General features: G+C 41.4%; 2 protein-coding genes across 3 annotated transcripts in view; both read left to right on the top strand.

Moving 5' to 3' along the window:
- Positions 1-7,022: 7,022 nt before the first annotated feature.
- The window catches only part of LOC124262718 (arsenite methyltransferase-like), a 42,144-nt gene continuing 21,519 nt past the window's right edge, over positions 7,023-27,647 (top strand). Inside the window, exons 1-2 of one of the 2 annotated variants that reach the window (XM_046697253.1) lie at positions 7,054-7,135; positions 9,394-9,402. The gene's annotated coding sequence lies outside the window, so the exon portion shown is untranslated. Of the gene's footprint in view, positions 7,136-9,393; positions 9,403-27,647 lie in introns of both variants that reach the window. The other variant, XM_046697252.1, reaches the window with a different exon arrangement.
- On the top strand, positions 9,466-19,801 carry LOC124262717 (arsenite methyltransferase-like). Its single transcript, XM_046697251.1, has 10 exons — positions 9,466-9,818; positions 11,365-11,522; positions 12,114-12,264; positions 13,637-13,767; positions 14,605-14,674; positions 15,122-15,203; positions 16,396-16,524; positions 17,185-17,327; positions 17,863-17,973; positions 19,187-19,801. The coding sequence occupies exons 1-10, from the start codon at positions 9,741-9,743 to the stop codon at positions 19,262-19,264; spliced, it is 1,131 nt and encodes a 376-aa protein (XP_046553207.1). The 5' UTR covers positions 9,466-9,740; the 3' UTR covers positions 19,265-19,801.

Below are 27,647 nucleotides of genomic sequence, written 5' to 3'. Positions count from 1 at the left end.
AGGTGTGGGGCAGACTGCCATACGAGTCGACATGCCTAAGGAAGGCGACAATATCCTAACATTCGCCAACCACAAGAACCAGATGTCCTTGCCTTATGTCATCTACGCCGACTTCGAAGCCTTGGTCAAACCCGTTGAGGCTTGGGGTACCCCAACACACAAAAAACACAGGAGCACGAGGCCTGTGGGTTTGGATACTTGGTCGTCCGATGTGATGGGGAAACGAAAGCTCCGGTAGTGTACAGGGGTCCCGACGCGGCTGAAAAGTTTCTAAAGTGTTTGCAGGAGGAAGAGAAAAGTATTAGGAATACACTTTACACTGTCGCTCCCATGCGTATGACTCAAGCCGACCGGCTAGCTCACGCCTGCAGCACTCACTGCCATGTGTGTGACTCACCACTGAACGGTGATTCAGTGAGAGATCACTGCCACGTCACTGGCAAGTATAGAGGCACCGCTCACGACGCGTGTAACCTCAAGCTTAGAATCACCCCCAAGACAATAAACATCCCCGTGGTCTTCCACAACTTGAGAGGGTATGACTCTCACTTGATCATGCAGGCCATCGCGAAAGTCGACGGCAACCTGACGTGCATCCCCAACAACAAGGAGAGATACATCTCCTTCAGCTTGAATGGCCTGAGGTTCATCGACTCGGTTCAGTTCCTCCTGTCGTCACTCGACAGTCTGGTCAAGGCCAACGATACCTTCCCCATCACCGACCGATACACCGACGCCGAGACTCGACCCCTGCTGATGAGGAAGGGTGTGTACCCCTACGAGTACATGGATGGCTGGGTCAAGTTCGCCGAGGCCCGACTACCCCCCATCAGAGAATTTTACAGCAACCTGATCGACTCGACAATCACCCAAGACGATTACTCGCACGCGATTAACGTATGGAATAAACTCGGCTGTAAGAATCTGGGTGACTATCACAACCTGTACTTGAGGACAGATGTACTGCTGCTAGCCGACGTGTTTGAGACGTTTAGAAGGACGTGTTTTAAGCAGTATCAACTCAACCCCGCATGGTACTACACCAGCCCAGGTCTGTCGTGGGATGCCTTGCTGAAAAAGACGGGAGTCAAGTTGGAATTGCTCACCGATTACGAAATGGGATTTCCATGGCTACCAAACGATACGCGAAAGCAAATAATCAATACGTGAAGGGCAACGACCCGAGCAAGCCAACCAATCATATTCTCTACCTCGACGCCAACAACCTGTACGGCTGGGCCATGAACCAGTATCTACCCACAGGGGGTTCGAATGGGCATAGCACGAGATTGATGTTATGAGCATCGCCGACGATTCGAGCAGAGGCTATATCCTCGAGGTGGAATTGGAATACCCCAAGGCATTACACACATCACACAACAGCTACCCCCTGGCCCCAGAACGTATGAAGGTTAACCCAGACTGGATGTCTGAGTACCAACATAACTTGCTAGGTGGGCGGGTGGCAGACGTTGAAAAACTCGTGCCCAACTTAATGAATAAGACCAAGTACATCTTTCACTATCGCAACCTACAGCTGTACCTGTCATTGGGTATGAGGCTGACCAAAATACACAGGGTGCTCGTGTTCAACCAGGGCCCCTGGATGGAGCCCTACATCAGAATGAACACAGACCTGCGAAAGCTTGCCACCAGTGACTTTGAGAAAAACCTCTACAAGCTCATGAACAACTCGGTGTTTGGTAAGACTATGGAGAACCTGAGGAAACACGTGACCGTGAAGCTGGTTCGGTCGAATGAGGAAGACAAGCTCAGGAGACTGATAGCCAGCCCGGCATTCAACCGGAGCAAGATATTCACCGACGATCTGGTTGCCCTACACATGAAGAAAAGCCACATCAAATTCAACCGGCCTGTTTACGTGGGGATGAGCATCCTCGATTTATCCAAACACCTGATGAACGACTTTTACTACAACGAGCTCAAGAAACAGTACGGCAACAGGTGTGAAGTGCTGTACACTGACACGGATTCCCTGATGATGGAGATTCGAACCGAGGACGTGTATGAGGACATGAAAAACCGCCTCGATTTGTATGACACCAGCGACTACCCCAAGGACCATGCCATACACAGCACGGAAAATAAAAAGGTCCTAGGTAAGATGAAGGACGAGTGTGCTGGCACGCCCATAGCTGAGTACATAGGTTTGAGGCCTAAGATGTACTCCATCCTGAAGGCCGACAATGGTGAGATCCGGAAGGCGAAGGGTGTTAAGAAGTACGTGGTGAAACAACACATCAAACACGCCAGATTCAAGGAAGCCCTGTTCAAGACCCGTACCTTTAGACATAAAATGAACACACTTAGAAGTGATTGGCATAGGATATACGGACTGACTATAAACAAGACGTCCCTGTCGCCGATGGACACTAAGCGTTGGATAACACGTACACGTACTGGCATGAGAAAATTGAACCAAGAACATAGGTGTATATTTATCGGGGCGACATGTCACGGAACCAAAGAAAGTTTGAGGCTATTTACTACAGCCCGCGTGGGTACTGGAAAGGAGCTAGCGCCGTACATAAGCTGGCTAAAATGGCGCGAGTACCCCCAAACGAGGCCAAAGCATGGCTTGAAAAACAAGCCCTGTGGCAGATCTATTTACCGGCACCACGCTATGTGCCTAGAAGGAAGTTCTGTATTAACATACCCAATAGCGTTCACCAGGCCGACCTCCTATTCCTACCCCACGATAAGAAGTACAAGTATGCCCTAACCGTCATGGACGTTGCCAGTCGCTACAAGGAAGCCGAACCCTTGACCGCGAAAGACTCGGCCCAGGTAGCCCGCGGATTCGAACCCATGTACAAACGCAGTCCGCTGACGTGACCCACAGAGCTGCAAGTCGACCCCGGGCGGGAGTTCATGGGTGCCGTGTCACAACTGCTAGACAAACACGATACCAAGGTCAGGCGTGGTGCTGCCGGGGCTCATCGCAGCCAAGCCATAGTTGAGAGATTCAATCGGACTTTGGCAGAGCGCTTATTTGGGCATCAGTATGCGAGAGAGATGACCAACCCAGGGAAACGATCGACTGAATGGGTAGCGCGGTTACCCCAGGTGGTGTCGGCCATCAACCACGAAATCACCCGTCTCACCGGCAAGAAACCAGCCGACGCTATCAAACTAAAATCAATAGTGCCAGAGTCGGCTGCACCATTGCGTGGGAAGGAGAAACAGATACCCGAAAGGGCCCCCGTGAGGTACCTCTACCAGCCGGGGGAACACGAAGGGGATAGTCGTAAGCGAGCCACCGATCCGATATGGTCAGTCAAAACTTACAATATAGATAAAGTGGACATCAAAGCCGACGAGCCGAACTTGTACTACTTGAGAGATGGGCCAGGGAGAGGGTTCGTTAGAGAGGAATTATTGATCATACCGTACGGTACAATGTTACCTCCTGTAAACGCGACATAGCGGCACAATAGTGTTACGCGTGGCCGGGAAGTTAACTGGGGGTTCAAAAGTAGTAGATATACTGGGGCGAGGTCTAAGGGCCTAACCAAAGCTTTATTTGTGAAATAAAGCTTTACAGAGGCTTTTGTTGGACTTGATCTCGGACTGTCATTATATCTACTACTTCTCTTTATACCTGGGGCGCCCAATAAACCCTAATGGTTGCCCCTTCGAATGGCCTGGCTAAGTTTCAAGGGCGACGCAGATGGCCCAGTATCACTCTTCACCCAGCAGCAATATGTCCGGGGTAGCCACGGCGATAACAATATACATGTTCCTGTGATTGTGGCTGTGTCTTTCTTGAGGTTGCGATGGTAGAGTGAGCTATGGCACATATGAAGCTTGTGGCTAAGAAGGTATCTCCTGGCTGCTGGATTGCTTTGTCTGAGGTGGGTGGAACGATGGTCCATTCCGTTTCGCACACTGCTTGTTTTCCCTTGAGAACCTGTTGTCCGACTTCCATTTTTGTGGTAGCTGAGTGGGTTATGCGGCTGACTTGGTTTGCTGCGATTAGGTGCCTGACTCTGAGGGTGTGTTTCGAATCCCGGATAGGACTCAACCCAACAAAAGTACTTGAATCTGTACTTTACCAAATATAACATACAGAACATTTGACCACATTCTAAAAGGCACTGTATATGCAAATACTTGAGCTGAATGTTGACATTGCTCCTTTAGATCGCATAGCTCTGTATTGATTTCCATCATCATATCTTTAAGGTCCATCTTCGTTAGTAGCAGATGCAGTAGACGGATAAGAGGATGTGGCCATCTTGATGGTAACTGTCTTGTTTCCAGTGTGAGTCTTTATATCAAACTCAACTTCCCTCCACATAACCAGAGCTCATCAAAGTCTAAGATGGTCTCATACTGGTGGACAGCAAGGCTCTTCAGTTCAGGCTTAAGATTTTCCCACATCTTTCATTTTGGCAGTGTGCCCAAGTTTCATGCCAACCAATGTGGTCTCTCCCTTCAAAGACTTTCTTACAGCCTTCAGAATCACATCTGGAGAATGCATCCCGGACTTTAGGAGACATTGAACTTCGTATTTTGACTCTCCTCTTAAAAAATGATATCTTCGGAAAGTGATGGTATATATACTGAGTCAAAAAGAAACTTCACAAAATGTAATTTGAAAAATAATGAATAATCTTTCTCTGATGATACATCTATGTATCCGAAATGGGATCCCTATCTTTCGACTCTCGAAAAACGTTAGCAAAACCCACTCAAACCCATCCATTCGTCGTGCAAATGACGTTAGTGCCAAATCAGGTTTTGCACGTGCAGTCGATCACGTGATCTTCGCATCGAAGTTTTCTTCATATGCACGTGTTTGCATTGGCCTCAAGAATTGAAAAAACACTTTTAAACCACAGTTGTAACGGTACTTGAAATGCCACGATTGTCAAATGTGCAATGTGAACGTGCCGCCGCTGGCATGTTGCAAGCGGGAAGATCAGTTATTGACGTCGCCAAGAGCAATGGGATGCAGCCGTCGTTACTGTGTATGACTTGCGAGGTCGTCTACAACAAACTGGCACCACTTCTGATCGCCCAAGGTCGGGTCGTCCACGTGTGACGTCACGAGCAGAAGACCGTCAAATCGTCCTACGTCACCTACGTGACAGATTTCTGCCGGCTACACGAACCAGGGCTGAGATGTTTAGAGGTCGACTGTCCTCACAGACCATTCGAAATCGGTTGCGGGCTGCCAATCTCCATTCTCGACGTCCATATCGTGGGCCAATATTGACGCCGTTTCGTCAACGTCAACGTCTGCTGTGGGCCCAACGTCACCTCCGATGGACCCAGAGAGACTGGAATCGAGTCGTCTTTACCGATGAATCCAGGTTAACCCTCAGATTCGCGGACGGCAGGCATAGAGTCTGGAGACGACGTCGTGAACGGTATGCCCAATGTTGTGTACAGGAAGTCGACAGATTCCGGGGCGGAAGTTGCATGATGTGGGGTGCTTTCTGTGGGAACAACCGTTCCCGACTTCTGGTCATCCGTGGAAACCTCACAGCTGCTGCTTACCGCGACCAGGTGCTCACCCCTGAACTCGTTCCTTTCATGGCGGCTCATGGCCCAGGTCTACAGTTCCAGCATGATAATGCTCGGCCGCATACCGCGATATTGACACGAAATTTCCTTCAAAACGCTGGAATCAACATCATGGACTGGCCATCGAGGTCCCCTGACCTTAATCCAAATGGGATGCACTTGGGAGAAGGCTTCCGTGATCTTAGGAACCAACCTCAGAATTTGCAGGAACTTGGCGCTACCTTGCAAGAGCAATGGCGCAGAATCCCCAACCACGTGTTCACAAGCATCAGGCAGTCGATGAGGAGACGGTGTTTGGCAGTGGTGAATGCGCGGGGCGGCCATACACGATATTGAACTGAGAAATTTCGCATTTTTATCCTTGTGACTTGACATTCTGTATACCCATGTTTTGGAACTGATTATGGCACTGTCAGTGTATCGAGTACATCACACAGATTTCAGCAATGAAATAATAACAATTTAACAATCCTACCATCTCTTGTTCTTTTATAGTGCCCTGAAGAAAGAATGTGAAGTTTCTTTTTTTGACTCAGTATAGTACACGATGCAAAAGGTGGCGCCGAAGGTTCAAGACTATCGGCTCAGTAGGGCCGTTCACCTCAGGCTCTGTTTTCACAATAGTTCCTTCCTGTGTTACCATTCCATGGACCTAAGATTTAAAATCATCTCGATTGTCAACCTTGGGAGATAGTCCCATTTTGGTCAAACAAAATCAGCTTTTCATCTAGGTTTTCTAGGTTAATGATTAAAGGATATGCGGCCTTTCATGTGGGAATATGCAAATGGGTATGCAAAAGTAATGCACAAAAAGTGAAAAGATGTAAGACAACTAGGAGAAGTTGCAATGCAAAAGGGAAGTCCTAAAGCCCTTTGACATGGACTGAGAACCAGAATCTGAGCATAACTGAAAGACAATAGATAGATTGCCTTATTATTCCCCAGAACAAAACGAAGAACTCAGTGATATAAGTAGACACTAGCGTGCTACATGAGCAAAGCTTCAAAGGTAAGCTAACAGTATGTCTGTTTTAATAATTTGATAAATCAAAGCAGCTATTGGTATACATTAACTCTAAACAATAATTGTGGAATTAATATCTTCATCTTTTTTAATTCAGTTATCTTAAAAACCAAGACGTTTTAAAGAGATTTGAAAATGTGTACAGTATAGTTTCTTATTACATGGATGTGAAATATATGTGGAACGTCAAATATTGTCAAAGAAAGTACTCAATTGGAAACATGGAGACAGTTATGTAAACAAACGCACGTATGTGGATCTGAATCTCTCACTGAGCATGGCCCTATCTCTATTAACAACTGCAATTTTTGCAGCACAGGTCTGTTGGTTATGTCAATGCGACTTAAGTTATTCGCGATTTTTTTAAACGATCACATACTGCCATAACGCATTTAAGTATTGGGGATTATTTTGAACGAAGCACCTCAACCCTTACGCGCATTCTGATTGGTTTAATGATAGTGGGACGAGTGGTGACCAATGGCGGAATTGGTAAAAGTCCAAAGCTAATCTCCGAGATACACTCCTCCGACAGGACGATTCCTACCAGCTGTGCCCGTAAGTAATGAACACAAAGTTATGTAACCTTTTGTGTTTACATTTCACTTTTGAGCTATACTCAAGTATGCTCTTTTCATTTTTTAAAGGGCTCCATGAGCCCGACCCGATTTCCCAAGGCCAAGGGCTTACTTTTTCAAACAAAACCGAGGAGGAAGTTTTGATCCAACTTGAACCGACCGAAGATATACTTTAGATATTATTTAGATATTTGGCATTTACTGTTGAAATCAACTTGGATGCAAGCCGACACCTTGCCTTGCACGTGCTCTGCTCGCACTACCAGTCTTGTGAGGAACACGTGGTTCATACTAACAAACAATCTCATTCTTCTCAGACGATCCTTCGTAGCCTAGTGGAGTATACAAGTAAGCGAAGGGCTGAAGATTCGAAACCAGGTATCGGCACTATATATTGGAAGTTTTCAATAATGTGATATTTTACGAACGTGTTCAGTGATAGCAAGACAAAGTTATATCAATGTTCAAAACAGGTAATAATTCAAAGTCAAGGGCTATTCCTCAGAAAATCAACGGGATGTCACGGAGAATGCCCGTGAAACTGCCTGTAGAGGTTTACTCAGTAAAAGGAGAACTGGCGAGACAATAGAGTGACGTCACTGGAGGTTTATGATTCATGGTAACAACATGAAAGTCCTCAATAAAACCTTTTCGTGGTTGACCTGTGGAGAATATTTGAAAGTGTTTTTGTGAAGAGTAAACTCCGTCAAGTTAGATGGGCTCACGCTTTCACGAACTCTTAGTATAATTACTATTAGATGATGATGATTCCTTAATTCATTCGCATGCTGCAGACTGGTTTTGCAGAGATTTCCGGATAAATGAGGGGTTTGTCGCTTAGGCTAGTAAACCTCTACTGCACCTTACAAACTCGTATATGTGTGCCAATGTATACAAAGTATGTACTTCAGTATACAGCAGTTGCCTGTACGTATTAGTTTTGTAACAGTGAAGTTCTCTTCATGTATTCACAACAGGTAAATTGCATACACTACAAAAAATACTACTGCATTCTGTATAAGCCCCGTGTTTACTTGTCGTCGGTTGATGACGTCAAGGTAGTGGTATTGATGTCACTCAAACCTGGCCTGAGACCCCTAAGAATAAATGTTCAGTATGGTTCAGTAATCTTTACTACGGTCAGATTTGATAAGGGGTCAAGAATTGTCCGTCCTGTTCTCTCACTCCTCCCCACACTACCTGCACAATGTGCAGTCACTGTACCACATCCAGGTACACCTGTGCATGTAATACAATACCTGTACAATGTGAAGTCACTCATGGTTATTCAGCACACCAGGCCAAGGACATTATTTTTTCTTAGATAAACAGTGATTGCATTTGTATGCACACTTGTAACCTATGGATGCCTTGTGCGGACATTGTCGCGTTTTGCCCGTACAAACGAGTACAGAATTAATTAAGATACCCATCCCACTCTCATTTAAATCAGATCACTAGTGGTGGTGTGTGGTCATGTCCATAGAGCTCAGATTACAAATCGGTTGAAGCTAAGCAACGTTGGGCGCGGAGAGTTCTGGGATGGGTGACCATGTTTGGCAGCTTTACTCCTGAGAGTTTCTAGGACTTCAGTCCTGTCCCACAACGAAGCACATGTGATACATTTGGTCTCACCTTAGGCAAGTGAGTTTGGCTGTGGTCTGGCCTACAGACCTTGGGAAGTATATATAACCAAGACATTCCATGCAGGTTATAACAGTTAGCAGGTCTAGATTACTGTACAGTAAAACCCGTCTACACCGGCACCCCACGGGACCGAAATAAAATGCCGGTTTAGGTGCCGGATTAGACAATGACGATCATTTTTCAAAATGTCCGAAACAGTTTGCCTGCCAATTTGAAATTAAACTGCAACTTCTTTTTGTGAAGACCGAGGGAGAGTATCAAAGTCACTGATAAGCTGAATGTTTTGAACAAGTACTAACTCCAAACGTGCCCGCTTAGCTGGTCTAGCAATCATGACACATAAAGTGATTGGTAAGTCGTGCCGGAAGACGGAATAGACAGGTGCCGGATTAGACAATGATTAATGATCATAAGATCGTTGTAAAATGGAGGGACCAAAATTGTATGACAGTTTTGACAGTGTGTCGGATTAGACAGGTGTTGGCAGGTTTAACTGTATTTTATTCAAATAAAGATAGTCTTTTGGTTTCTAATTGTTTTATTTTATTAAAACACTTCAAAACCTTTTTCTGTGAAATATTTTCATTTCAGAGACTAGATGTGAGTCTACACTTGTCGGTCAAGTTCGGGAAAGGTCGTTGTGATCTCACTTTAGTGAGAGTCGAGACATCATGGATAGATAACATTCTTAAATTTAAAGCATTATTTCAGATACTTTTAAAGGTCTGTGTCATTTTCATTTGGGCGGAAAAAATAACTCCGTTGTTCCGGTCGACCCTGTTAGACGGTATATTTCAGAAAGGTACGATCCGGGGTTCGAATCCAGATTCGTCCTGATTATGTTCCTTGGTTTGTCAGTACTATACAATGGTCAGGCCTTAAACCTGTACTAACATGTGGACGAGGGTGTTAGGCTTATGTCACTTTGGTGATTTTGTATGTTCGCAATGTTGTGTCAGGGATTGTCTCCCTTCTTCACTCTCAGTGTCAAGAGGAAGTTGCAAGGTCGACTTCGAGTAAGTACTCCTCTGTGTAATGCACTATAAAACTGTCCAGACGAATACATGCAGCCACCACCCAGGGTGACAATGTGATCTTCAAACAACCATTGGTCTTGGTATAATATTAATATGGGCGAGATATGCTTGGAAGCTGGCGCTCTTCGAGCACTCCCCAAGCTTTAACTTACCGTCAGTCTGAAGTAACGTTTTTAACGTTGATAATACCACCGAGCCACACTCAAAGTTCATATGTGTGTTTGGAATTAATTTTCTGAATAGGAGTGCTTGACCTAATTCCAAGATCACTTTGGGTTCTCCTGACAGGCAGACCTAATCAGAAAAATAATTCCAAACACATATGAACTATGGGTTCCAGTTCATTACTTCCAGTTCATTACTGAACTCCATATTTAATTTTATGTTCATTTTTGTTGTTAACAACAACATTTTATGCTAAATTAAAATTGGCTGTATGATTATGTCTGTTCCCAACCATATGCATCCACTCAGTCAGTGCCATCTGGAATCAGTTCAGTCTTGCAGTCTGCTCAATGACCACTATGGCCCTCTCAACTGGGCAATACATGTTATCCTTTGGCAGTCTTCGGCTATTCTCGCTACTTTTCGGCTCCCTTCATGACTGCACCGGATGTAAATTATTTTACAAGCGTCCCTCTTTCTGCCTGCACTGCTGGTTTGACAACATCTCCATCCAAGCTGTGCTCACTGGCCACTATGTACCTCTGTACTGGGCAGCACACGTTATCCTTTGGCTGTATTCAGCTGTTCTCGCTACTCTTCCAAAATGGCTGCACCGGATGAAAATTATTTTACAGTCTTCCTTCTTTCTGCCTGTAATGTTGAAGTGACAATATCCCCATCCAATCTTTGGGTTGTGTTTTAGCTGTCTTCAGGACTGTGCATCCTGCAACCTGTAACGAGATGTTTATAAAATTAAAACATCACTACTGTGTTGTGTCATCTTTGACTGGAGTAGTTTGCGCAAATTACCTCCCTTGCCCATCTCCTTTTCGTGAGACAAACTTATAACGTCACAGTAATAATTCAATAGGTCTTACACACAAACTCTAAACTTAATTTGTATTGTGTATTTCTCTTGTGCATATGGGGCGGTGGGGTAGCCTAATGGTTAAAGCGTTGGCTCGTCACGCCGAGGACCCGGATTCGAATCCCCACATGGGTACAATGTGTGAAGCCCATTTCTGGTGTCCCCCGCCATGATGTTGCTGGAATATTGCTAAAAGCGGCGTAAAAACCAAACTCAGTAAGTCAGTCTTGTGCATATGCTTTGAACTAAATGTCTTCACAGTGAGGGCAACGTTCTTCAGTTGCGGACATCAATCATATGTCGTCCTCTATCCATTGCACGAGGTTTAAAGGTTTTGCAAAATGTATAACAGACTTGCAAGATTAAACATGTCTTGTGAAATAAAAACTAATTTGCAAACTGTAAAGAGGGTTTGGACCTTTTCGTGGATATTCGTGGATTTCGTTGCATCTAACAGTGTAACCTTTCAATCAGTCTGACGCTTCTGTTTAGGACACACTATTCAAGATGGCCGAGATTTACGACTACGTAAAGGACTTCTACAACTCCACTGCCATCAAATGTGACTTCATCTGCAAGGTCAATGACTGGGACCTTACTCCTGACATCAAGGAGATCGTGGCTGAGCTTCACCCAGAGACAATGAGGAGGTATGCGAGATGACATTGTCCAGGGTAGCAGGTCCGCAGTTTAATATAATGATTGAAACTGCGTCTTTGAAGCATGCAGATTCCGTCAGCTGGATGATCTGAACTAGAGGGGTGTCTACTGGAAGGGATGAGTAATATCATTATGTTTATGAAAAACAGAGGTGAGGATTTTTGGAAGGTATACTATTGATACCTGGCATTTTTATCCGTGTAGAGTTAACCGACACGTACCTGTAAGATGAAGGTTGACTGGAATTCTACCAACCTTTGACGTAGGGAATAAGAGAGTATTTTAGCCTGAATAATTGATTTTGTACTGCACACAGGTGGCTGCCTGCCTGTAATGCCTACTTCATATTTTCATTAAAAAACCCGTTGACAGGTCGAATTAATTAAGAGCGGAATGAATCTTCGCTAATTACCGATGGATAGCAGAATGCAAAACTGATGGTTGGCGCATGCGTGTATCTCATGTCTTGGTTGGTGGAATTACTGAAGTATTGTTAAAACGACGTAGAAGCCTCTCTGTTGTACCGGCGGATGGGATTGACATTTATGGCTTTAAATATAAAAGATTATTGTGATTTCTAGGTATTACGGTTCCGGGCTTATCATTCCTGAAGGCATTGAAGGAAAGCGTATCCTTGACATTGGCTGTGGGTCTGGCAGCCTCGTTTTCATCCTCAGCAAGTTGGTTGGACCAACCGGAAGTGTTGTTGGCATGGATTTAACCCCAAATCTGGTAAGTACAATGTCAGGCCTACCATACGCCTAGATATGCAATTCATGGAGGATGATAAACTTTTTGCAAACTTTTTAAATCACTAAAATATATTTACTTTGAATGTGACGCTAAGAATACTTCATTAACAAAACTGAAGAGAAACAGTAGCACAACATGTCGACAACAAAATACAAACCCTCTACAGTCGGACGAGGGACCACATTGTGCAGAATCGCAAGCCTGACAGAGATGTATGAACATAGGTTTGAAGCTTACTACAATTGGGGGTTGATGCGCTACATCCCGATATCAAATTTTCAAGATTAGACTTATAGTGACGAAAAACATTATTTACCAAAGCCTGTTCGTCTCCCCGCGCCGCCATGTTTGATGATTTGTATGCCGTTTTGGGATGCTATGACTGCCGTTTTGGACGCTCGGTCGCTCTTGTAGCTGATGCGCGAGTTTTGTTTCCATTTCAAACACTTAGTTTCCATTACATTGCGTTTGTTTCCGTTTTAGAGGGTATTGTTGCAGTTTTGGAAGTATATTTTCCTGTTTTGGTGATTTTTGTTCTGTTTTGGTGTATATGAGTTCAGTTTTGAGGATTTGTTCACCGCTTGTATGATAGCCCTGAATGTAGCAGAACGATTATTTTATGGAAATGTAGAAATGGGGTTGTTGGTCAATAAATACCCACAATCTTGTGCCTTCTTCTCAATTTGAATTAACCAGCAATAATATGACTGAACTACAGGTCATAGGTGCAAGTAGCCCGGAAAAACCTATCCGAAAAAGTGTTGTATATACTGTGCTTTATCTGATCCTTTAAACCGCCAAAACGCGTTTAAGGCGGGTAGTTTTCTGTTTAGTTAAAGTCTGCTGAGATTGATCATTGAAGCACACTGGAAGTTCCCTTGGCACTGCAAAAATATAATATACGTCACATCAAAAGTTTAGACTCACTAGTGTAAATATAGCCACTTACTTCAGGCAACTGTTCTAAACTAAATTTTGCAAAATTGTCCATACTGTTAAAAGGTACTGTTTACACATGAACTGGTGTATTGTAAAACAAATTCGTAACGTTGAAAAGATTATTGTTATGAGTTCAGTTAATGATAAAAATCAGTGAAAATTTGCGAATTCTTGACAGAACTTTACATCAAAACGCAGCTGTTCACATGCACGATATTTGCACATGCTTTTCAGCAATTTGATGCATGATCCTCGTGCAATTCATCTGCGTAAAGTTTGCAGTTGGTTTCCCCCAAGTTAGTGGAGAAGTCCATCTTCGATGTAACTATATATACACACATACATAATACATAGTGAGTGTTTTAAGTGAGTCTCAACTTTTGAAGAGAAGTATATATACTAATTCTTTCAGATTACCGAGTGTAAGAACAGGGAGGACTACCACCGCGACAAATGGGGATACGACAAGAAAAACACCGAGTTCTTCGAAGGCAACGCCGAGAATATTTCCAACTTGGAGGATCAGAGTTTTGACATCGTTGTGTGAGTAGAACTAACATTACCTTGACAGTTCCAAAACGCTAATGGTGCTGGAAAAGATTGTCCCAGAAGAGCTGAACAACTCGTAACTGTTCCGAACACTCGTCTTTGAAAAGCACAACCAGGGTAGCTGTGGCATGTATATGTTTTTGTTGTAAATGACCCAGTCAGGACCAGACAAACCAGTGATGTATATCATGAGCATCGATCCACGGAAGTTGAGAGGCAATCAACAAAGTCAGAAGCCAAACCACCTGATCCATTGGGACGCTGCTTAACACAAGCCTAGGTAGGGTTGGGGGTTCAAGGTGTGAGTGAATAAAAACGTTCAACAATACCTTCTTGGAATATTTTCCATATTCAACACTCACTCGTTTTGTAATCTCTATATACTTAACACATATGAATCCTTACCCACAAATCACAGTCTGGATCGATCAAAGAATCGTAGTCTAGACAACCTATGCTTCAGTTTTGATATTAGGGCTGGTTTAGGAATGCCTTGTCATTGTCAAGTTAACTGTGTAGCAGTGTATACCCCAAACATATTGGGGTCAGTTCTAATAAATGTGAAGTTGTGGATCATGCGTCGTATATACCGTGGACCCGAGTACCTGAATGTTGCCAATCAACAGCCTCTGGAAAACTGTGTCCTATACAAAGGTTTGGACGAAATAAAAATACAGTACACGTATGAGATAGGGAGATTCATTTCAAGTTCGTTTGCTATATATGCGATTATTGCATGTGTGTCTTTTCGATATGATCAACTGAGGCAATCAGCCCCTTCTTCGATTTGTATACTAGTATACATGTACTCATCTCCAAATTGTCTTTCAGGTCCAATGGTGTGTTTTGTTTGGTACCCAACAAAGCCAACGCGTTCGCCGAAGCCTTCAGGTTATTGAAAGTAAGAAGGATAGTTTCAACTCACGACGGACCTAAGTCCTGTACTTTAAAATCAACTCACGTCTGTCCTTCTCTCTATCCTTTAAATCAATTTAAGACCGTCCTTCTTCCAAGCCTTGACAAACAGCTTACGACCATCTTACTTCCGGAACTCACCTCCCATAGTTTCAAATCAACTCACAACTCACGATCATACAACTTGTCATACTTTGATAGACATTCACGATCGTCATACTTCCTTCAACACTTCCGAGGTCGACTGTATAAAGCGTACGTCCGCTAAAATCTTGTTGCGTCGTAATTCACTTGATTACGTCCACAAGCATCGTCTTGTTTTCGGCCACTTGTCCTCTTGTCAAGGAAGGATTAAGGTTCGACAGTTTTAGGACATTTTTAATGGCTGCATTAGGAATAAAGTTGTTTTATAAATTGAAAAAACATCTTTCAGCCCGATGGCGAATTGTACCTGAACGACGTGTACAGCGAGAAGCCGGCCCCTCCCGAGATGAAGGGCGACCTTAAAGCTTGGGGTGAGACTCCAATGTACTATAAAGACTAAAGTGTTCATTTAATCATCTTAGGGAATCGTCATATGAGCGAAATATTCTCAAGCACGACGTTAAACCCAATTTCAGCTCACCTCTTAGGGAGAGAAAAAAAATTCTCCAAAGCGTGCTATTGGGCACCAGACAGATAATTTGTGTGCGTATGTGATGATAAGTGTGGTGCCCCTACCTTCTGATGAAGTATGCTGTTAGATTGAGAGTGCCACAGTTTGATGTGGTGCAAAAATGGGTGCTGAATCCTTTGAGCTGGTCAAATGTATCGTATTTTTCCATAAAATACATTGAGCCGAACAGTGCGAACACAATGTCAATATCTGGTATAACCTCCGGCAACTCCAGTAACACACCTGACCGTCTTCCATAGCGAATGTAGCAGACGTTGAATTTGACGTACGGCGTTCCATTCTTGATGAAGGGTTTGTTCCAATGCATCAAGATTTTATACTGGACGATCTTGCTCTATGAGACTGAGATCTTGACTCCCGGCGGGCCAAGGTAGAGTTGCTACCGACGTTTAATCGCGATTTCAGACAGTTTGCATGGATAAGCGGCGATGTGAAAATTTCCCTGATTTAAGCAGTAACATGTATTTATGTAACTATTATAAACGATATTATCTATATTCTGTGCTATTTGAAAATGCCAATGCAACTGAATTAGAAACTGTTGAAATGTTAAAATTAAAAGTTTCACCACTTGTGTGTGAATCTGCAACAGTTATGATGTTTTAGTTTTGAACAATATGCTGCTACCATTTTACCACTCCCTACAACTTTTGTAACTTGTTGGCAGTTTTGTTATTCTTTTCCGTTGTGTAACAAACCTTGACTGTGTACATATTTGTTGTTATTATTTGTTATCAGGTATTAACTTAACTTATTATATATATATACATATATATATATATATATATATATATATATATATATATATATATATATACATATATATATATATATATACATATATATATATATATATATATATATATATATATATATATATATATATATATATAATTACTTTTACAATACAGTTCACATTTTCTGTGAAATATATAGTCAAATCGCGAGACATGCAACAAGAAGTGTTGCCTGGTAACGCGCTGAGGTGTTCGAGAATGTTAAGTTGTTATGATGTGTTATATCTCCAACAGATTTGGGTCTGACTGGATCCCAGCTTCCTGGGGAATTCCTTGCCTCGGCCAAGAAAGCAGGATTCACCACTCCCTACCTGACTTGTGTCGGCCCTGTCAATGTCAGCGAGGCCTATCAGGCAAAGTTAGGTAAGTATCCACACACTATTACTATTGACAGACTGTGGTCAAAGTAACTGAAGTGTTGAAGGCTAGGTATTGTAAACACGACAGTCATGATGCACTTGCAACACCGAGATCATTACCGGATGTCCCTGTAAAGAAAGGTTCATAGCAAAACAGTGTTTCGTCTACTATTGTGCAGCTCACCTTTTCACGAACACCTGTATCATCTTTGATTGTGATTCCTGACACAAATAATATACTCAGAATCGTACCATGAATTTCTTTCTTGCTGTGCGGCTTCAGATAACCCCCTTCCTTTTTGAGAATGACGGGTGCTATCGGAACGACAGAATATGCTTACTCTTTTCGCGAACACCTGGTGTCATCACTGATCTTCAATGATCAATTCATGTAATTTTCCCAAATATGTTCCTCTTCACACCAAGCGGAACTTGTTTCTGAGGATAGTTAATACTGGGTATTATTTTTAACTGAAGATCCATATTTATTACTATAAAAACTATGGGAAGAATGGTTTTGTCGCTTTGGTCACGTCTATGTGTTATCAGATGGAGGTGGCAATAACTAATGTTAGGTTAGAAACTACTGTTAGATACACCCCTTCCCCCTATAGCAATGCACGGTCACAATTTGTAAATGAGTGCGGTTTTTGTTAATGCTCAGCGGGAAGAAGGTATATTTGCGCGGGCAGCCGGATGTACCGTTTGGCAGGCGGAAGTAACAGAGGGCCGGCTTCGGTGACGTACAAAGGCAACATCAAAGGTCATGAGTCAGAGTTCCGGTGGGACATCAGTATGACCTTTAAGGTGAGTTATGTGAGATAGTTGGCTGCTTGTTGTTTCCGCGGCTATTTTTCACCTGAAACTTCCGCCTATAAATTATAAAGCCTGGGACAGAAAAGCTAGTCACTGACGTCATGAGTATCCGTCTCTTCATGAAATGTGTAATCGTAATCAGCGAGCCTGACCACCCGATCCCGTTAGTCGCCTCATGGCATACGACAGAAGAACCCGATGGAGCATGATAGTAGTGGTGAAAAGAATTGTTGACCACTGTTAGTGCAGATGGTGAATTGGAACACTTGGTATTCGGGGGTATCATAACCATAAACTGATGGATTGAATTAAAGGATTCAACTTTCAATCTGTCTTACTGAAACGTTGTGTTTAAACGTTTGTACGTTTCTAACATAAGAATGTCAAACCTAATCCCCTTTAAATATAGATTTCTTGCTGATCTTTCGTGAATTATGCTTTCGTTGGCTTCCAGTATTCTGCCTAAAGAATCAAGAACGGGACTTTGAAATCACTCGTATATTCTGATGAAGATCTTCCCTTTCAGAGTGGGAAGACGGTTACAGTGGACGGTGAACTTGCTACAGTTTTAGCCAGAACCCGCTACAGTGCGTTCTTCGACCTGGCGGACGCCCCCGGACCGGTCAACACTCAGCGTGTAAGTTCATGTTTCTCCTTCCCTGGCGACCAACATACAGGAGTTGGAGTCAGTTGATGGCTGATGTTGTGGTTGCGGTGACTGCCGATAAAGGCGGTCCACGTCACGAACAGCCCATTGCAGTGACGGCATGGGGGTTGTAGGGGGGGTTGCTCGCTCTAGTCTCCTGTAAATGTCGTTTCTGATTGTGTAGTCAGTGTGGTGTAGTTTGGCCACATCCTCCCGGTTTTAGGATCTGATGATGTATCATGGAACGTCTCAGACCACTACGGGAGCGCTGGGTCACCCTTATTGCAGCCTCACCAGACACACAAGGCATGTGGCCCGTGTATGACGTGAGTTATCCTCTTTCTCCGCTGTGTGGATGTGTCTCATCCGGGCGGTAAGAGTGAGTGAGTTGGGTTGTAAGTCGCTTTTAGCAATATTCCAGCAATATCACGGCGGGGGACACCAGAAATGGGCCTCACACGTTGTGCCCATGTGGGGAATCGAACGTGGGCTTTCGGCGTGACAAGCAAACGCTTTAACCACTAGGCTATCCCACCGCCCCATTTCACTCCGGACTTTTCTCATTATAAAGCTGACTTGCAGTATGTAACTGTCATACTGTTGAATGTGGTGTTACACCCAGCCCACTTCCTCAATATTGATTCAGACAGGCAACAACTTTCCCAGACCCCACCGCCCCGGGTGGTTAGAATAATACCTTATATTGTAGCTCTATATAAATACTCGTATCTTTGTGTGGAGATCTGCCTTCTTTTGGAACATCTGATTGTTGGTTTGAATGCCAGATTCCTTAAGGATATTTGCTCTCAGTACCGTTCCGATAGTCGGGATGTTCTCGCAGTGGAGAGGCGTCTTACTTCTAGCCACGCAAAATAGTTCTGCCAATTGCTCTGATGAAATGTCAGCCTTGCTATTAAAGTGTGAAAGATACATACCATAAATCCTCGGGCTCTGGAAACGAAAAATATCCGGGTTAGAATTGATCTTCAGTAACTCATGCTTGTCGTAAAAGGCGACTAACGGGATCAGGTGGTCAGGCTCACTGACTTGGTTGACACATGTCATCATATCCTAATATTGCGTAGATCGATGCTCATGGTGTTGATAGCTGGATTGTCTGGTCCAGACTCGATTATTTACGGACAACTGCCATATAGATGGAATATTGCTAAGTGCGGCGTTAACCATCCATGTCTTTTTTCAGGGTCAGAACCCCTTCACGTACCTGGACCGGTTAGAAACCGGGGGGAAGAGTCTTCCCCATATCTACACGGTGGAGTAAGAGGCTACTGGCAATGGCGTGATGTAGGAATGAAAGACGTCAATGCTTTGTTACACGTTATTGCTACTAAGGAACTGTAGAACATTAGTAACCAGCTATTTGTAACGGAATACTAATATAAGACCGCGGTCTCACGTCCCAGCAATCCAGGTGGGATTGTTGCCCTTGGGGACTCTGGGCATTGTATTAAGAAATACTTATGTTGGGACGCCGGATATTGTATTAAGAAATACTTACTTGACACCAGATATTCTATTAAGAAATACTTACTTGACACCAGATATTGTTTTAAGAAATACTTACTTGACACCAGATATTGTATCAAAAAATACTTACTTGATACCAGATATTATATTGAGAAATACTTACTTGAACCGGATATTGTATTAAGAAATACTTACTTGACACCGGATATTGTATTAAAAAATACTTACTTGACACCAGATATTGTATTAAGAAAAACTTACTTGACACCGGATATTGTATTAAGAAATACTCACTTGACACCGATAATTGTATTAAAAAATACTTACTTGACACCAGATATTGTATTAGGAAATACTTACTTGACACCAGATATTGTATTAAGAAATAATTACTTGACACCAAATATTGTATTAAGAATAATTACTTGACACCAGATATTGTATTAAGAATAATTACTTGACACCAGATATTGTATTAAGAAATACTTGCTTGACACCGGATATTGTATTAAGAAATACTTACTTGACACCAGATATTGTATTAAAAAATACTTACTTGACACCAGATATTGTATTAAGAAATATTTACTTGACACCAGATATTTTATTAAGAAATACTTACTTGACACCAGATATTGTATTAAGAAATACGTACTTGACACCGGATGTTGTATTAAGAAATACTTACTTAACACCGGATGTTGTATTGAGAAATACTTCCTTGACACCAGATATTGTATTAAGAAATACTTACTTGACACCAGATATTGTATTAAGAAATATTTACTTGACACCAGATATTGTATTAAGAAATACTTACTTGACACCAGATATTGTATTAAGAAATACGTACTTGACACCGGATGTTGTATTAAGAAAGACTTACTTAACACCGGTTGTTGTATTGAGAAATACTTCCTTGACACCAGATATTGTATTAAGAAAAACACCAAATATTGTATTAAGAATAATTACTTGACACCAGATATTGTATTAAGAATAATTACTTGACACCAGATATCGGATTAAGAAATACTTGCTTGACACCGGATATTGTATTAAGAATATTTACTTGACACCAGATATTGTATTAAGAAATACTTGCTTGACACCGGATATTGTATTAAGAAATACTTACTTGACACCAGATATTGTATTAAAAAATACTTACTTGACACCAAATATTTGATTAAGAATATTTACTTGACACCAGATATTGTATTAAGAAATACTTACTTGACACCAGATATTGTATTAAGAAATACGTACTTGACACCGGATGTTGTATTAAGAAAGACTTACTTAACACCGGATGTTGTATTGAGAAATACTTCCTTGACACCAGATATTGTATTAAGAAAAACACCAAATATTGTATTAAGAATAATTACTTGACACCAGATATTGTATTAAGAATAATTACTTGACACAAGATATTGGATTAAGAAATACTTGCTTGACACCGGATATTGTATTAAGAATATTTACTTGACACAAGATATTGTATTAAGAAATACTTGCTTGACACCGGATATTGTATTAAGAAATACTTACTTGACACCAGATATTGTATTAAAAAATACTTACTTGACACCAAATATTGGATTAAGAATAATTACTTGACACCAGATATTGTATTAAGAAATACTTGCTTGACACCAGATATTGTATTAAGAAATACTTACTTGACACCGGATATTGTATTAAGAAATACTTACTTGACACCGGATATTGCATTAAGAAATACTTACTTGACACCAGATATTGTATAAAGAATAATTACTTGACACCAGATATTGTATTGAGAAATAATTTCTTGACACCAGATATTTTATTAAGATATATTTTACTTGACACCAGATATTGTATTGAGAAATCCTTACTTGACACCAGATATTTTATTGAGAAATCCTTACGCGTTATCATTCATACGCCGACTTTTGTGACAGCGGGTGTTATCAATGATTGATTAGGATAGAAACTACACATACGTCACATGAAACTCGATTAATAATGTCACAAATCAATTTTGACCAACGTCTAGGGTTGGGATATCGTGTTAGGCAGTGATGAGTTTACCTTTAAGAGCTGAGTCAGCGAGAATCATGGTTGGGATTCCCTTCTGTTATTACCTAACTTGCGTGGAAGTATCATTGTCAGTTGCAGATTACAAAATACATTCACACATATATTTTGTTCAGTGAAGATATGTGTCGGCTATCTACTTCAGATGGAGAACCAGTGTTTTGTACAGACCGCATTTCACAGTCAATTGGTCCCGTAAAGAATAGTTTCGTTTATTGTTTTTGTTAATGTCGTATTAACCTGTCTATGGAGCAACATATTTTACAATTAAACTGAAACTGAACAACTGTCTTGATCTTCTGTAACAGCAGACTTTATGATGGACTTTATGTTCAATGTCCAATGTCGCTCAGGTACGATTAAGACCAATATATGCTGCTGGGCACCATTCCTGATCCGGAATATTCAAGTGAGTGAGTTTTAAAGGTTTAACTCAACTTTCAACCGTATTCCAGTTAGAGTAAGCTTGATATGAGAAGAAAATCCGAAGTAATGCGAGTCTTTTAGACGTTCACACGGACCACAAGTGATGACCTGGGAAAACGTCAAGGGGTCAAAATTAAAAATTACACAAATCAGAGTTCAATCAAAAAGTGCATAAAGAGTCACCTAATGAGACAAGTCAGGGGACACGTCATCAATAACGAGTGTGACCTCCCTGAGTATCCATACACGACAACACACGTCTGCTCATTGATGTCGTCAGTCAGTGGATGACGCCATCAGGAATCATGTTCCAGAAGTCCAAGAGAGTCTGTTCAAGTCCCTGCCGGTTTGCTGGTGGTGGTTCACGCTGTCTCAGCTGACGACCATGATGATCCCAGAGATGTTATATGGGTTCATGTCTGGAGAATGCGATGGCCAAGGCAATACGTTGACGTTAACGCTGTGCAGATATTCGCGAATTCTGGCGTGGTTAGGCCTTGCGTTGTCGTGCAACATGACTCTTCTTGGCTGTTGTCGAATAAAGGGTGCCACAAAAGGTCTCAAGACTTCATCCCTGTATCGCTGGGCATTCAGATTTCCTTGAATGATAACCAATCTTCTTGTTCTCTGGCCACAAATACCGCCCCATACCATGATGCCTTCTCCATCGAAGTTCTTGAACGCAGTTTGGCACCAGTCATTCTCAACTCTGCCATCGTTTTTGAACCAACTGAACCGACTTTCATCTGTAAGGAGCACTCTCTCCCAGTGATGTCGCCGCCACCGACGAACAGTTTGCGCTCATTGCAGTGTGCTTTGACGGTGTAGATAGGTCGAGGCCATTCCACGGAAGGGGCGGTAGGCTCGTATACCAGACATACATCGTCGTCGAAGGACTGTTCGTCTGCTGATGGGGTGTCCTAGTGCCGTCGCCGCCGTTGACGTTGCCGTCTGATGTGAAACCCCCACATTGGCTATACCGATCGTTTCGTTGGGCTTGCGTAAGTCTTGGCATATTCGTGGTGTTTTGGGGTTACTGTATGCTTGCTCATAAATGGGTATTTATACCGCAATCATGCACGTGCATTCGGACCAATCTCCCAAAATTACGTTTTTCCCATTTTGAAAAATGCAAGTTTCCGGACAGCTGCTTTGTTATCGGGCAATGCTGCGTTTTGGCGAGTGTTTATTGCTTGGGTCCAAACATGAGTGTGAGTGAGTTAAGTTTTACGTCGCACTCAGCAATATTCCAGCTATATGGCAGCGGTCTGTAAATAGCTAACGTAAAAAAATAATAACTTTAATGCTGAAACTATTTAGGATGTAGCTACCATGCAGTCTCACTGTCACTATAAAAAGAACAGATAGGAGGGGTCGTCTCAAAAGCAAAACCTGGGGTCGGGCTGGGGGATAGAGATATCAGCTAAGATAAGATAATCCTTTAGGGCAATTATACTGGGGAGGTACACGGCACGTCATAACAATTTACAAATAATATCCAGTCCTGTCGATCTTCGGGTGGTCATGCCACCTATATACTACGATGCGTTTCTATGTTTTTCGGGTATCATACTTTTTTACATATCTCAACATAAACTTTATGAAAGAAAGACACGTAAGATATTAATCAATAGATGAGACATAGTCAACACACATGAAAAAGCACAAAATATCTTTGAGATGACCCCTTGTGCCTGTTGGCAGCACATGCATTTCATGCCAGGTGAGCCGACGGTCCGTTGTCATACCTGGCTGAGCGACCTAATTGCCTCTATAGTCTGATCTATTGTTTTCAGCAGCAATTCGTATTTTTTCTAACTTTTGCCCGATTTTACGAGTAAACATGCTTTTCTAGATATCGTATTACGCATCCCATTTAACGCCCAGTTAGGCCGAAGTGGGTTATTTCGACATATGCTATTTGCAATTGTGTAAATTTTATGGATACAGAGTAACAGCCTAAAAACAGTTTTTTTTCTATTTCCGACAGTACTTTAATAGATGCTTCTCTTGGTTATTTGAAGGTAAGTCATGTTCATTTATTTCATTGTATGTTCTTAAATTATGTTCGTATTTTCTCTGTTTTCTATTGCGTTCCTTACTGTTAGTTTATACCAATATTATCATTGAAATTATGCAGTATGGAATGACGTACACCAGGAAATATTTGTATTCTAGTTAGGTCAGACAATGTAGTACTAATCTAACAATTTAGTGTACATCAAAGCGTATACAAAAATTCATATGTTCCATGCTACCTTTCATCAATCAATGTTTAAGCAATGTACAGTATAATATACTGTACACGTAACCTTGTTGTTTTATTCAGACATTCTCATGTTACAATAAGTTATCAAATCAGGCAGTACATATAATCGGATAGTCCTATGTGGTCATATTATTCAACAAGCAAAGTATAAGACGAGTATTCGACGTGGGCACTTCTTGTTCTTCGGGTGATAAAGACGTAGTATTTATATACCATAATTACAGGCAGAGCAGGGTTGCCGTAAAGAATGAAGTATCAATGATTGGACGTAACTGAACTTTTTGATAGTTCAAAGTCTTCTAAAGATATTTTCTTCAGATCAAAGACGGCAACTGACAAATTTTGGACATTTTAAGAAGAAATGGTTAGCATCTTCCACCGGAGCACCACAATTGCAAGCTCTACTCTCTGATAGATTAACACGAAACAGATCTGCTTGTAATGAACTACACGAATGTCTTAACTTCGTGTGTAGTATATTTGTCTTTCTTTCACCAAATAGAAAATATTTTGGAACCTTGTCATTATTTCCTGATAACTTTGATTTAAACGATGATAATGAAATTGTACATTTTGTTGTAGAGGAGAGAGCATTCCATAAACTTGCAGAATCATAAATAAATGACTTTTGGAGAATTGAGGTGCGAAATTTAGGAACAGCCAAATCTGATTTGTTACGCAAGTTGTATCCGAAAATGGTTTCAGTAAAAGGTGGAAGTAAATCTATCAGGTAATCGGGAGCTTGCATGTTAACAATTTTGTAGAATGCACAGAGTTTCCTTTGTGTTCGTCTAACTTTCAATGGTAACCAACCAGTTTCACTGTAAAAACTATATCTTGAAGCGAATTTAGGCAATCCGGTTACAATTCTTGCTGCTTCAAGTTGTAACATTTCAAGTTTATCACAAATATAGCTATTATGCTATCTGGGCAATTATCCCAGACCTCAGATGCATATTCTAAAATAGGCCTAATATACATTTCGTACATACTAGAAAGGATATATCTAGGTAATACGTACTTTAGCGTCCGTAATGAGGAAACAGTATTTGCGGCCTTTTCTATTACAGCAGATACATGATGAGACCATTTTGCATTATCTGAAAAGATGACACCGAGGTGTTTATGTTGATGTACACGTTCCAAATGTTCATAATTGAAAATCAAGTCAGGAACTTGTGGACAATTTCCATTTTTAAAAAGCATGAATCTGGTCTTGTTCGGGTTAAACTTAATTAACCATTTGTCAGCCCATTCATTCAATTTTGCTAAATCATAGTTAAGAGTAGCTTCTATGGTTTTTACATCTTTTCCTGCAACACCAATCGAAGTGTCGTCGGCAAACAGTCTTGTGACATTTGTTAGAGTTTCGTGTAAATCATTGATGTACACAAGGAACAAAAATGGACCAGGGACAGATCCTTGAGGAACTCCTGCAGTAACATTTAATTCTTTTGATAATGTACTATTGGTGGAAACACTCTGTCGTCTATCAGATAAATAGTTTGTTAACCAACTAAGTAAATGCCCACGAACACCATAATTTTCTAATTTGAGCAATAGCCCTTTATGCCACACCCTGTCAAAGGCCTTTGAAATGTCACAAAAAATCATGCAATACAGGTGATGAGTATCTAGAGCTGAACATATATTGTGATAGATTTCAATGAGTTGACAAGTGGTAGAGTGGTTTGTAGTAAAACCTGATTGAAATTTACTTAAAATGCTATGTTTATTGAAATGGTTATGTAAATGCCCTTTAACATTATTTTTTCAAACATTTTCCCGAGGATAGATAATAAACTTATGGGTCTGTAATTAGTAGGGAGGGATTTATCTCCCTTTTGAAAATAGGGATAATATTGCTGTTTTCCAAGCTGAAGGAAAAACACACTGACTCAGAAAAATATTATACAGTAAACAAAGAGGTTCAGCTATTGATGTACAAATTCGTTTTAACATTCTCATATTAATACCATCAGGTCCACTAGCTTTGTTTGCTGGTAAAGTCTTAACCATATCCGATACTTCCTTTTCAGTAACACTAACGCTTGTAATGCTGTTAGGACAGCGATGGCTAAAAGGTGGCAAAGTCTTGCCCTCATCATTGATATTGGAAACAGATACAAAATATTTATTCAACGTTTGGGCTTTGTCAATGTCTGTAAGTGATGAAGGTATTCCGGAATCATCAGTTACGAGAGGGGGAATGGGTCCCGATGAAGTAGAACCTTTCAACAAATAATTAAAAACCTTCCAATAATCTGTTGATTGAGTAGAGTGAGAAGATAAAAAACTACCTAAATTCGAATAAAAAATTTCCTTGGCTATTTTTTTAAGATTGTTTACTTTATTCCTCTGCTTTTTGAATTTAGATACATTAGAAGTATTCACTCTTCCTTAAACGGTCCCTTTTTCTAATTTCTCTCCGAAGTTCACTGTCAAACCAAGGTTTGTCTTTAGGTCTGACTGTAATGGTCTGGGTTGGGATACATCTAACCATATATTCCTTAAGCAGAGAAGTAAATATTACACAAGCGTCGTTAACATTTGGAGTTTTAGAAAAATTACTCTCCCAATTAGTTTCCCTAATCAGATTATTTAAAGCATCATAATTACCGTTGTTATACAACCAAACTTGTTTCTTGTATGCACTGTTGACATTTACATAGCTTGAAAGATAGACGTAGGTTCCCTTGTGATCACTAATATCTGATGTTATTTCAACGACCCCTGCGTCTTTGTATGAACAATCATCAGATAAAATAATGGGATCAATCAAGGACGATGAGACGGGCGTTACTCTTGTTGGTTCAGTAATAACATTTTGTAGGTTGTAGTGAATAATCAGGTCACGTACGTTGTGAACATGAGTACATAAAAGATCTTGGTTAAAATCTACCAGCAAAACCATGTGTTTTGATATATCAAGAGCAGAACTAATTGAATTATCCAATGAATTCCAAAAACATGACCCAGTGTTAGGTGGACGATATGACACACATAACATTAAACATTTATTATGCAAAAATATCTGGAACCACATCATTTCATACATAGGTGTCTCTAAATCCTGTCTTCTTTTAACATGTAATAAATCAGAAAAATATACTATTATACCTCCACCAAAACAATTTCTATCCCTTCTGAAAGGGGGTTGATAGTGGTCAATACAATACTGAAACTTTATATCATTTGTGTATTCTTATTATTCTGTTTAAGTTGTATTCTGTTGGGTGGTAGTAAAGTAATACCTATCATTACGTCGGTGTGGTAGCCCAGCGGTTAAAGTGTTCGCTCGTCACGCCGAAGACCCGGGTTCGATTCCCCACATGGGTACAATGTGTGGAGCCCATTTCTGGTGTCCCCCGACGTGATATTGCTGGAATATTGCTGA

This window comes from Haliotis rubra, unplaced genomic scaffold, assembly GCF_003918875.1.
Source record: "Haliotis rubra isolate DU_JTF1 unplaced genomic scaffold, ASM391887v1 Scf85, whole genome shotgun sequence".
In the NCBI taxonomy this organism is placed as follows: Eukaryota; Metazoa; Mollusca; class Gastropoda; order Lepetellida; family Haliotidae; genus Haliotis; species Haliotis rubra.
This window is presented reverse-complemented; position numbering and strand designations above follow the sequence as displayed.

Bases quoted from the DNA above. Each gene is read 5' to 3' on its own strand.
- LOC124262717 (XM_046697251.1), top strand. From the start codon at position 9,741: ATGTTCGCAATGTTGTGTCAGGGATTGTCTCCCTTCTTCACTCTCAGT. The intron at 9,819-11,364 runs GTAAGTACTCCT...GCTTCTGTTTAG, and splicing joins AGTTGCAAGGTCGACTTCGA to GACACACTATTCAAGATGGC. The intron at 17,974-19,186 runs GTAAGTTCATGT...GTCTTTTTTCAG, and splicing joins GACCGGTCAACACTCAGCGT to GGTCAGAACCCCTTCACGTA.